General features: G+C 42.4%; 1 protein-coding gene across 2 annotated transcripts; it reads left to right on the plus strand.

Moving 5' to 3' along the window:
- The first annotated feature begins 253 nt into the window (after positions 1-253).
- ORC4 (origin recognition complex subunit 4) lies at positions 254-11,720 on the plus strand. Of its 2 annotated transcripts, none has more exons than XM_086487302.1 (16): positions 254-598; positions 1,394-1,484; positions 1,556-1,612; positions 2,132-2,179; positions 8,275-8,325; positions 8,609-8,652; positions 8,732-8,795; positions 8,894-8,983; positions 9,075-9,166; positions 9,254-9,338; positions 9,469-9,542; positions 9,636-9,745; positions 10,453-10,545; positions 10,629-10,693; positions 10,892-11,035; positions 11,120-11,720. In XM_086487302.1, exons 1-16 carry the CDS (start codon positions 375-377, stop codon positions 11,159-11,161), a joined length of 1,374 nt encoding a protein of 457 aa, XP_086343428.1. In that variant the 5' UTR covers positions 254-374; the 3' UTR covers positions 11,162-11,720. The 2 variants fall into 2 exon arrangements, with proteins under 2 accessions (XP_086343428.1, XP_086343420.1); XM_086487294.1 differs by having other exon boundaries at positions 256-598; positions 9,457-9,542; positions 11,120-11,718.
- Positions 11,721-12,736: the final 1,016 nt, after the last annotated feature.

The following is a 12,736-nucleotide window of genomic DNA, read 5'->3' on the forward strand; positions in this document are numbered from 1 at the left end:
ATATCTCTAAGGCAACCATGCACTCTATTATATGGAGGCATTCGGAGTTGAAGTGACTACCTTTGAGCTTTGCATGTAGTTTGATTGCAACCTAAGAGTGCACCCTCCAATCTAGAGGATGAAGGGCTCTACTACATGGATATGGGAGCCCCATAACAACTTGCATTAGAATGTGGAAATCATTTCAAATGCTTACCTTAACTTGAATTTTCAAAACATTGATGCTCTGTCAAAAATGTCTATTATGCTCCACTTTTGGAAAGCATGTGCTTGCAAGAGTGTTGGATTCCGAACCTAAAGGGCGCCGCTCGAACTCACGCGGGTCCTCATCTCCTTCGGTAACAGTTCATTCAAGCTGTGAGGGCGGGAAAGAAATGGAGGGCAGCTCGCCAACCAGGAGGAGGAGAAAGGCTGTTGCAGAGGAAGAGAACCAAATAGCTTCATCCACTGATATTCCGAAGGAGACTGACATAGTTCCTTCCAAGCGTCCTCGCAACAACGACCCTGCCCTTGCCAGGAGGGCCATTTCTCTTCTTCGCTCTCGCCTCTGCGGTCATTCTCAACCTCTCCTCCTTCCAGAGGCGCAGGAGAACGAGAGGCAAGCGCTTCCCAGCTTCTTTACATCGTTGGTTCACCGTTTGGTCATTGAGAACACTAGGACGGTTCTGGTGCCTTGCGCACCTAATGGCAAACCATGCACAACAAGACCTAGCTCATCTCATGAACCTCATACATCGCGTAACTGAATTGTCTTGAAGATGATGGTATCTCGGTCATTGTTTGAGAAGCTAACATGCATGCATAACCAACTTTTCTCAGCTCATACTCACACCCGCGGTACTCTCATTGACCGAGCATTGGAGCTAGGGAGATCGAGACGCCCACGGCTGAGGTGAGGAGTTTCACAACATCGACGGAGACTACAGCAGCAGAGGATTTAAGCCATACTATCTCGACATACAGAGTATAGCTGAGGATGGATTCATCACCCATTATATCACCCTCTTGTATTGGGCACCCATTGTATCAGTGATCACACATACCCCACACAGTTCCAGCTGGTAGCACTTCTAGATCTCCTTTTTTGTACCCAGACATGGTATCAGATTCACCAGTTTGTAACGTATTTCATTCATGCCTGGGCATATCTCAGAGTTGACCAACTACAGGTGGAGCCCTTTGTGTAGGTGACTTTTGGGTAGTTCACTTCTCGAGTATTGCACTCAAATTTTGGCTGGATATGTTCTAGCTGAAGAAAATTCAAGGCATGTTGTGCTGTTTGCTGAAAGTTTGCTGTTTGAAAGAAACCCCCTATTTTTCCTTTGAAGACGTGCCTTCCTGGTGTGTTTTTTGATATGATGCACACACTAATGTATTGGATTGCTGTTTACAGGAAAATTTTTGAATTGTTGTCGGAAACTATTCGCAATGCGTCCAATAACTCAATCTTGCTTCTTGGTCCTAGAGGTTGTGGAAAATCCCTGGTAAGTTGAAATCTTTTGGTTTCTCCTCTTTCGAACTCACTACACTTGTGACTTTTTAAATGCTTTCTCAGGTTCTCAACAAGGTCATGGTAGAAATTCAACATGAATATCCGGAAAGGTTGTCTGTTGTAAGTAGATCTATACCCAGTACCTGTGAAATTACAGAGACAATTGGGCTGGGGCAATGCAAAGCATGCCATTGGGATCTAGAGCGTTAAGCTGGCAGAAATTTTCACTAGCATGGAACAACATTGTGTTCAAGCCTTTCATGATACCCTTTTTGAGGAGCTCCTTTACTATGCTCCTGCTCAGAGAGACAAGTTGTGGAACAATTTTATCGATGAGGCTTACTTCAGGTCTCACTTCTGAGGGGCCAATTGGAGCACCTGCTCCTCCTGTTACTTGCATGGAACCTCTCACAAGGCACCATATGGAGCCTATGCCAGTGACACAGTCCACACTTAATTAAAGAGGCTTGCCCTAGGGCTCTTTTCTTTTGGTCACAAGCATAAGGGATTTATTCTGTTTGTGTTTTCGTAAAGTATCACTGAAATGCACAAGTCATCATATCAACCAATTTTCCTTAGGGTTTGATTTTACATATAACAAATGTGCCATACCTTTGAAAGTTGTTTTTTGTATCGCAGATACGACTAAGTGGCCTCCTCCATACAGATGACTATTCTGCCCTTAGAGTAAGTAGCCTCCTCCTTACATATAACTACTCTGCACTTAGAGTAGGTTGAGCATTACTCTTTTAAAAAGAAAGTGAGTTTGCTGATTAAGTTTCTTACTGGGATAGCATGGCCTCATCCTTGTATGAAAGACAATACATATGCATTTGTTGTATGGTCTTGAATGATTTCACTCAAGTCAAGCCTGGAGCTTATGGAGTTTGATTATAGACCGGAGCCCATGTTTGCTCCTCATCCTTCTTTCAAGCAAAGGTCTTGACTCTTACCAGCAGTTAGGCATTGCAACTAGGTCTACAAAGAGATGTTAAACATGCCCGTTTTGTGCCTGCTTGTAGTAAGTAGTAAGCAGAACATCCCAGTTCGTTTAGTGCCTGCTTGCTTGCAGTAAGCAGAAGATGCAAATATATTTTTGAAGGAGGATATTGCAATAAGCTTTACATTAGGGCGTTAATGAAGCCTGACAATAAGCCCTTGATCTCACCACATGGCCCTTGATCTCACCATAGAGTTGAGCTACATAGGCATTCATCTCAAGTACCCCAACAAGAACAACTTTTGAGAAGGTTTTGGCATCGATGGCTTCCTTTGGCACTCCTGTTTCCCGCAAGAGTTTTCTTGCAGTGGCAGCTGCACCAAGGAAAGATCCCGTTGCCCGCCAAGAATCGAGAATCACAGCCCTTGAGGCTCATATCCAAGAACTCGTCAAAGAGAACGAGTAACTCAAATGTCTACGCAAGCTTGAAGACGCGCAAGAAGTAGAGAGCCAAGATGTACTTGCAAAAAGCCCACGAAGTTGCAGCTTCCCTCACCGAAACTGTTTGGCAGCTCAAAAGAAAAACCATGAGGCAACACACGAGAAGATTGACACCAAGATACGGGCGGTCTTACAAGAAATCCGACTACAAGAATCTCTTAGCTTGAAGGTTAGGATTGGCGGACTCCACCCGCCATGGTGCACTAGCGAGGACACCCTCGAAGAAGCAATCGACAAGCTCAATGACATTCTTCAACCTATCCACATCAAGCCCGAAACAGTCTCTTTGATCAATGACACACATAAGCATGTGCCACCCGAGCATTGCATCCTCACTCTCAAGGACAAAGACGAGCGGATGAAGTTGCTACTCCAATCCCGACTTCTCAGGGTAAAAGCTTAATGGATCGTTGAGGAACTGACCACAAATCAATTCAAGAGTAAAGCAAGTGAGCTCAAGAAGATGCATGAAGCGCGCAAGCATGTTTGTGCGCCACGGGGAGAGCTTGAGAGAGAGAGAGAGAGAGAGAGGGGGGGGGGGGGGTTCGCCCTCGTCTGTATTCGGCAGCAGCTCATGCAAGAGCCTTCGTTTGTATTCGGCAGCAGCATGCAAGTCAGGGGCTTGCTCTATAGCGCGTGTAAGGCTCGTCTGAGGGACCATTGTGTGTCGGCTAGGGCAGAGGGGCAAAGCTTGAGTCTTGACGCCCCCCCACAGGGTTGTCCTACCTTAGAGAGAGACACTCTTGATGCAGAGAGGGAGGGCTTAGGGTTGAGAGAGAGAGAGAGAGAGAGAGAGAGAGAGAGAGAGAGAGAGAGAGAGAGAGAGAGAGAGAGAGAGAGAGAGAGAGAGAGAGAGAGAGAGAGAGAGAGAGAGAGAGAGAGAGAGAGAGAGAGAGAGAGAGAGGCTCTCTATGTTGATAACAATTTGCTCATACAAGTGACCAAGGGTGCTCCGGCATAGAACTGACATGCCAACTCAATAGACCCGAGGTACACACAGTTGCGATTGCTATTGAACTGCCGATTGGTCTTGGACATTAGACAGTTGACACGGTCTCCACATGGGTATCACCTCCAACATGCTCATGAGAGCCTAGATCTGGTGCATCTCCTCTTGGCAAGATGTAGATGTGGATCTGGATTTCGAATGAGAATCCCTGCCACACTGCATGATCACAAGGCTTGTGAGAGGCCGTCGTGAGGGATTGGTGCACCGTAGGTGTCATGTGCTCATCTAACCCTATGTGCATGTGGACAAGCTAACCTAGGTCTAGGGTTCAGGTTAGCCTAAGAAGTGTTATGGCACCCTTGTGAGCCTTTGCGTAGGCCGTGCATGTCAAGGCACTTAGAATAGTTGCATACCCTGTGATTGCACACAACATGATTATTAGCACGACATTCATTACCCATCATAAGCATTTTCTAGAGCATAGAACCTTTTTGCCGAAGTACACATTTTTCACTTATTTATTAATAAGTGACTTGTTGGAAAAGTAAGTAGGGCAATTTGCTAAAGAACTATAAAAGAAAACCATTGGGCACTCAATAGAAGCAGGGACACAAGGAGGCAGGCACCCAGTAGTCAAGCAGCACCTCAGCAAGAGCCCTAGTGTTTTTTCAAGAAGAAGATCAACGTTTTCAGCCACTACCACTGGCGTTTTCAGTTTCAAGCCTTAGTCTCGCGAGAATCCGCATCCTCTGGTTGCAAATCCTCACCAGATTCCCCATCTAGTACCAAATCAGCCTAGTGTTTTCAGAATTCAGTAGATCAGCCTAGCGTTTTCAGATTTCAGCCAGATGAGCCAACGTTTTTGCATTTCAGCCCTAGTCCGGCGAAGCAATTGCAGATTTAGGCTGTTGTACCGCCACAACAGCAGATCCCCAGTAGAGCATCTAGCATTTTCAGTTTCCAGCCTTGACGTTGTCGTCATCGACACCATCGTCGTCGTCAACATCGTCATCGCAGTCCCTATCTTGACGACGACACCTTCGTCATCGTCATCGCAGATCCCTATCTTGACGATGATACCTTCGTTGCCATCTCGCAGATCTTGGACTTGACGACGACACCATCATAGTCATCGTCATCGTCATAGTCTCCATCGTCGTCGTCGACATCGTCATCATTAAGTATCACATCATCTAGACCATTGTACCAGATTTGTGCAATCTATAGCATAGACCTCTCGCCATAAAGAGGGGGGCCCTTGGAGGGGGGTTTGAGAATTGTATGGTGTCGAATCTTTTCTCTCTCTCTCTCTCTCTCTCTCTCTCATTCTCAGCACTTTCATTCATAGGAGCATTCACTTTGTTTGTGATCATTGCACTTGTACTTTCTCTCTAAGAAGAACGGAAGGCTCTCCCTTCTGTAAGTAAAAGGAACCCTTGATCACAATTTGGAGCACTCATCCTGAGCACTAACAACATTCATCGCCGTTGCACCTTACGGCTTTTCAATCAGACAGAATAGAAAGGTCTCCTACAAGAGTTCGATTATGAGCTTAGGTATCATAAAGGGAAATATAATGCCGTAGCAGATTCCCTTTGTAGGATGCCTCTGATCAATATGAATTGAGTTTTACTCGATTCAATAGTGATCTTCTTGAATTATTAAGAGGGAAATGTGAGGTTGATCCTACATATTCCAAGATATGGGAAACCATCCAAAAAGGGAATCCAAAACAAGAGGCATCGACGGGTGCTTTTGAAGGATTCAAGTGGAAGAATTTTGCCATAGATGATGGCTATTTACTGTACAAAGGTAGAGTATGTGTCCCAAAAGATGAAGAGATTAGGCGCTAGATACTCTATTAGTGTCATGATACTCCAAGTGCAAGACACCCAATTGTAAACAAGACTTGTAGTTTTGTTAAGAGGCAATTTTATTGGTCTGGAATACGTAAGGACGTCCTAGAATATGTAGTTAAATGTAGTAAATGCTAGATCATTAAGGCTGAAAGGCTTAAGATGGGAGGACTACTCCATCCATTAGACATTCCTTCAGGGAAATGGGAGAGTATCTCCATGGATTTTACAGTTGGATTACCTAGAACACAGAGGGGGCACGACTCTATCTTGGTAATAGTGGATAGATTAACTAGATTTATTCCAATCAAATCTAACGTTAAAACTCTTGAATTGGCTGAATTATTTATAGAAAATCTTTGTCGATTATATGGTTTATCAGCAGACATTGTGTCAGATAGAGACAAAAGGTTTTATAGCCATTTTTGAAGAACTGTATTTAAGAGGTTGATCACTAAACTAAGCATGAGCACAGTTGATCATCCTCAAACAGATGGTCAAACTGAAAGGGTTAATCAAATCTTAGAAGATATGCTACGAGCATATCTAAGTAAACGGAAACACTGGGAAGAGTACTTACCTATAATAGAGTTTGCATATAATAGTGCCAACTCCTCTTCTACTGGATATAGTCCATTCATGTTAATGTATGGGTTTCAGCCTAGAGCTCCTTATGCAGTAGGATTGCAAAAGAAAAAAGTTCAAGCAGTTAAAGATTTTTTAGCAGATATGAAGGAAATGCTAAAACTTGCTAAATACAATATTAAAAGGGCTCAAGATAGAGCAAAGGTATATACTGAAGGGGAGCAAGTTTATTTGAAAGTGCCTGAAAAGTCTGAAACCATGAAGACGGTACTGTATCCAAAATTATTACCAAGGTTTTGTGGACCTTTCACAATATTAAAAAGAGTTGGAGATATGGCTTACAAACTCCAATTATAGAGATAAGTGGCATACATCCAATATTCCACGTTAGCAGGCTCAAAAAGAAGTTGGGTCAATTTGATAATCTTATTCAAGATGATCAGATTGTGGAACTCATAGGGTACTCAATCGCTTCCACATGAGCCAAAGAAAGTACTAGACACAAGAGAGAAAAGAACTAGAAATACAATCTAAAAAGAGTGTTAAGTAGAAAGATTGTGTTGAAGAGAGTTCAACATGGGAGTGGGTAAGCATTACTTAGAGAAGGTTTCCGAACTTTAGGATTATTCCTTCCAATGAAATTTTCAAGGACGAAAATTCTTCTTAAGGGGGAAGGAATGCGATGTACCCTATAGTTGGGGCACACATGCACAACACTAGAGCTGGGGGTCATGGCCGTGGCAACCGCCTCTAAATACTGGTAAGGGCCAAATGTCGAAACCTTGAGGGATTTTCCCATGCACAAAGGTGGCACGCCGAAGGCCATGAGAGGGGAGTGAAGGACGCTCTCGGTGTGTGTGTATGTGCGTGGGTAGGATGAGCAAGCTCACCATAGCCAAGCCTTGTAATATGCTAGGGCTCAACCAGGCTGGCATGAGATGATAAAATGTGTAACAAACTTGGACACCCCAAGTCAAGATTCTACCGCTACACAATAGAGATTCACTTCAAAACAGTTCACAATTCACAATTTGGTCGACACGGCCCGGTGTAGTTCCGTGCAAAGAGGTATTGGCATCAAAGACTGGTGCCCCTTTCGGTATTTCTTTTTGTATTAATCTGTGTTCAAAGTACAAGAGAGTGGGTAGGTGCTCACTCTCAGACTCTGCGTCCAGATGCTTTGAGAAGTGAGGCCCTGCCCACTAATTTATAGATACAAGGGATGCCCAAAAAAAGCAGAGCCCCAAAGCTGTATTTTAAAAACTTTTAATTTGAAAGCAATAGGCCCAAAAGCACTGCTAAAAATCAGCCAGTGAACTCAGCCAACGTAGTTTATGGAAATCTGTACAACTGCCACGTGTCATGTCAGCCGCCGCAAATCACACCGCTTTTTCCGGAATTCCGTACCAGCCTGTTAGCGCATATTGCGGGGGTTCCGTACAGTCTGCCACGTGTCACTGTCCAGGCAGTTCACAAGCAGAGTGTGTGTGTGTGTGTCCGGGGTTCATAAATGATGCAGGGACAAAAAGTTAAAAACAGAAGGCCTAGTGTTGACAAGGCTCCTTCCGGACACCACTTTGTGTGTTGTGAAACTCATAAGTTCATTCGTGCCAGTGTAAAAAAAACTCCCAAGAATAGGTCTCTAGCTCCTTTATTCTGTTTCTTGTGGTTAGGGTAATTTTTGGCAATGGGATATGAAAGCTTATCAAGAGTAGACTTGCTTCCTTAATTAAGCTCATCAACATGCAAAGTGGTTTCTTAAAATATTAAGGCACCACCCTTGACGCCTTCATTTACAACAGCTTCAAGTTTTTCTCATGTTGTTTTCTTTGGGTGCATTCAAAAGGTATTCTATGCTGGTTTTTTTTCATTTGGCATTGAGACCTACAAACTGTGAGATTTTTTAATGATATAACATCTCAATAACAGTTTTGATGTTATTTGACTTCAGGAAATCGCCAAACAACTTTGTGTAGAGCATCAGCTTGTTTTCTCAAAAGCGGTATGGTTTTTCTTCTTACGTCACACTTGTTAGTTTTTGCAAAAATGGCTCGAGTTCGTTCTGTTGATCTCTAGCCAAGTTGGTCTTCTGGTATTTTATCGAACACATGATGTACAAAATTTTTAGCTTTAGCTGAACATTTGCTGTGCAAGTTTTGATTAGATGGTGGGAAATATGAAGCAGTCACATTGTTGCTCTAAGTGTATTGGTTCCTTGTTTAAGCACATGTCAAATGGCATAATCAATTTTCAGAAAGTGATTCATCGTAATTTTTAAAATACAGGCCTCTTTTGATGATAATTCTCAGTTTTTGACCACAATGCTAAGGTGAGATGGTTGAGCCGGTTCAATATGAAGTTGAGACTGCATGCAAATTGGCTAACTTCTGTAGCTGTTTTCTGAACAGGGAGTGTGCACTTTCTCACAAGTCAGTTGTATTTATTTTAGATGACTTTGATCTCTTTGCCCAGGTTCTCTTTTTTTTTTCCCTTTACTTGCCAAAGCTCAAGGCTAATAACAAAACCTCCAATGAAGCATCTCAAAATCAACTATGTTCTTGTAAAAGCAGATGTCAAAGCAGAAACTTCTTTACAACCTCCTCAATATCATGCAGTCAAGGGAGGCACAAGCTCTGGTGATTGGTGTCAGCTGCCGTCTGGTAGATCCCGAAAACTTGCTCATATTTCTGCCTTGTATTGGTGAGTAACTATGAATTTGTCTTGAAATTTTTCTCTTGAAGACCGTTCCAGGATGCTGATCAGCTTTTGGAAAAAAGGGTGAGGTCACGATTCTCACATCGAAAGATCCTTTTCAATCCTCCATCAGCTGATGACCTACAAAAGTAATTGCTCTGTTTGCTTGATTTATGTAAAATATGAGCATATCTTCTGGTTATTTTGTCTTACATTTCATCTACGTATATGTATAGGCTTTTGCCACAACTGCTTAGTCTGCCTGTTGATTCAAGTACTATTGATACAAATTATGCGGAAGCGTTCAATGCTTCAATCCAAGTATCCTCACCTCAAGCTGTTGAAAATTTTGTAATTGTCTTGTCTTTATGATTGGGCTAGATTTAGAAACTAGTTTCAATTCATCTATGAGGAGTTTTTGCCCTTGATCGCTTTTAAGGACATGTTTAAGAGCAAGGACGTGAAAAACATTCTTCTATCAATAACAAAGGTGGATCTTAGCCCAAGACATATGCTTAATTTTCTGTAAGTTTGTTATTAGCCTTGATTTTCTTTTATATAGCTATGTGCAAGTAAGATTGGCCTCTGAAAAATCATTGAAGAGTTACTCACCTCCAGGTTCTTGGTAGTTTGTGCAATGGATTGGAAGTACGGATTCTTATCTCTCTCCAACTTCAAACAAGCTTGTGTCGCTTTAAGGCGACAAACCAAACTCGAGTCGATGAGAGGTCTGCTCCTTTATTTTGTTGAAGTTCAACATCTCCACTTTTTCTTAACCGTTTTAATTTTGCGAGTATATTTACTCTGCACTCGTGTGCTAAAAAATGGAGTCAGCCTTTGCAGCATGGAAAGTCTAGTATGAGAACTATAAAGGCAGGCCACAGATGTACTTGGTGCATCGAGCTGCAATTTCTTGATGTCTATACAATGTCCAAAGTCTCAGTGTCCATGTGGAGCAGGCCTAGTGTGAGTCTGACCCACCATCACTTCAGCTGCTATGTAGGAGGACCCTATTTCATAGTAACATGGGACGTGTCCTGAACAGCTGGGACGGGGAATGGGGATGGGGCTTAGAGTGGAATCTTGTTTCCACAAGAACAAGGGGACGGCCCGGAATGGTGCTGGGATGGGGGGGAACGAGACGATAGTGGGGACGGGATGCCCATAAATGGGCGTGCCCTGTAACCATGCAGAAAGTGCCAGAATCGGTTATCAATTCAGAAATTTATAGGTGGAATTTTTGGAGCTTTCAGCCTTTCAGTACTTCAAAGACTGCTATTTAAGCTGCAATGACCTCTTTATAGCGTCGCAGTCTTTGTATTGAAGATGCAAATGTCTGTAGCAGTAAAACGATGTCATTTTGTTAATGTTTGGATCTTTTTCTTGTTGCTGTGTAAGAGTCAGACATAATTAAGTTGTGTCAATTGCTGGGCAGATGCTTCTGTGCTGGAACTATATTTATTGGTTTCAATGAAGCGGCTTGAAGGGAAGGAAAGAGAAACTTACAACTTTATCACTGTTTTCAAAGGTGCTAATTTGATTTGGTGTATGCGTTTGTGATGTGCTTTTACTACATACTGCTAATCCTCAGGAGGTGTTTCCATGTTGCAGAATACAAAAGCCTCCACGATTCCCATAGTACATGTGATCTGTACCCACAGGAAGTTTGCCAAAGAGTAAGACCTCTTTGTAGCTGTCTTAGTACTAGACTGGACATTCAATAGATTTATCTGATGACAATGGTATACTAAGATTGAGGGATAGTTGTTGCTTCCAACGAGTTTAGATGAAATGAGATGTTTGACATTTGCCTGATTTGTAAATATGTTTGATATAGCTTTTACATTTGAATATTTTTCCTATTGGTTATTCAGGCTTTTGAGAATTTGCTGGACCGGCAGCTCATCATGATTGCAGATGGTAGAAGATCTAGCATTGGCATAGAATTTTGTCCGGTCAAGCTTCTGGTCTCTAGTTATGAAATTGAAGAGGGCCTGAAATCAAGCCCTGTGTGCCCAGTAAGGCACTCAATCCAACTTGTCTGTCCGATTACTGGTAAGCTTTTTAGTTCAAAGGCTGATGATGGTCACATGGCATTGCAGGCAATTTTGCTTCAGTGGTTTGCTCATGAGGAATTCAAATGAGCTTTGGCTATCATTCTTTTTTGGTGGGAAATGGGCATCAAGGTGGTGGCGTGCTTCGTGTTTTATTGCAGCTGTACCAGTTCTTTTTTGATGCAATCTGTTTGTGGTGAAGGAACTTTTCGGCTTTTTGAGTCACTGTGCTCTGTAGATAGATCATGAGACAAGAACCAATAGCCCTAGTGAAACACCATAGGCAGAATAGGGAAATATAACACCTTATACCATCAGAATCAGCTGTTGTCAATTGATGATGTGAATTCTATACCTAGGAATTCAGCTCCTATGTCTGTAAAGACAGAAATTGAGTAGTGGGTCACACTCTCTTTTCCATCCTCTCATTAGTGTCCCCTCCAAAAGTTTCTGAAGGACTCAATTGGTAATTTCTTCGTGAAAGACTCTCATTGTGAAGCTGCTAATCTCTCTGCTTATGGAGTATGCATTGTACTTGCTCTGAAGAGATGATTAAGTGGCCTGTTTTGGTTGCAGCATTTCATTACAGGAAAATGTGCTAGAAATGGTTCTGATTCATTTGATATAACAAATGCTTGTCTGCGGAGAACATAACCTACAAGCTTGGTAAGGACTATCCGTGTGAATCTGTTGTTTTAGATTTGATCCTTCTAGTGCTGAGGCTCATACAAGAGTCAGCGCTGGGCGGGTGGCAAGATTTCAAAAGGGATATGAACTAAAGAGATAAGAATTATTGGGAACAAGCTAGAAGGCAGAAATGAAAAGGCAATCAACCTACAATTTTCTTGAATTTAAAAAGCTTTTTGATGTCTTTTGTTCAAAAAATGAAAGCAGCTTCAAATTGGTAGGAGTGAGCACATCAGACTAGCGACAAAGAAAGAAAGCTTAATTAACCTAATCTAGAGGCCTATGAGATAGACTGGTGTATGTGTGTGCTCTATATCCAGACAGGACAAGTGCCAAAAATAATCATTCTACATGATATGGGAGTGCGTATACTTGTGTAAGAGGTACGAGGAGGATGGAGCTTTATCTACTATGGGGGTGTGCGTACTTGTGTATGAGGTATGAGGAGGATGAGGCTCAACCTCTAATGAATGTCGAACTAAATTCTGAGGGGAATACAGCAATGATATACAACTGACTAGCTGGCTCCATCCAGTACCAAATTGGGGTTGTAGTATGGCATTCATTGGTGGGTAGGCAGTGAAGAGTCCCCACGACATGGTAATAGGGATTGAGAAAGTAAGCTCTATCTCCTTGTCAAGTACTGGAGCAATTGTTTAAAAGAAGTCTGACTTGTGGTGTCACCCTCTAGTGGGGTGTTGGTGACTAGAGATCTCATATATGTCTATGAATCTCTTGTAAGAAGTGACACAATTGTCTATGGTCTCTTCCTGCAAACTTAAAGAGTGGGTTCTCATATGAAAAGTGGATTCAAACCTATGTTGATGCTTTGTCTATGTTGTGGCCATTGCAAGAAAAAATTGGAAATACAAGGTCTTGAAATCTATTAAGACTAGCTCAGCCATTGGACAATCAAGTACCCAATTTTCCTACCAATCTTTGGATGTATTTTTTCAAGCTAGAAACAAAATTTTGAGG

This window comes from Adiantum capillus-veneris, chromosome 2, assembly GCF_014529385.1.
Source record: "Adiantum capillus-veneris isolate H3 chromosome 2, ASM1452938v2, whole genome shotgun sequence".
NCBI classification, from domain to species: domain Eukaryota; kingdom Viridiplantae; phylum Streptophyta; class Polypodiopsida; order Polypodiales; family Pteridaceae; genus Adiantum; species Adiantum capillus-veneris.

Coding starts and splice junctions, on each gene's coding strand:
- ORC4 (XM_086487294.1), top strand. CDS start 375: ATGGAGGGCAGCTCGCCAACCAGGAGGAGGAGAAAGGCTGTTGCAGAG. Junction 1,613..2,131: donor ATCCGGAAAGGTTGTCTGTT/GTAAGTAGATCT, acceptor TTTGTATCGCAG/ATACGACTAAGTGGCCTCCT. Junction 2,180..8,274: donor ATGACTATTCTGCCCTTAGA/GTAAGTAGCCTC, acceptor ATTTGACTTCAG/GAAATCGCCAAACAACTTTG.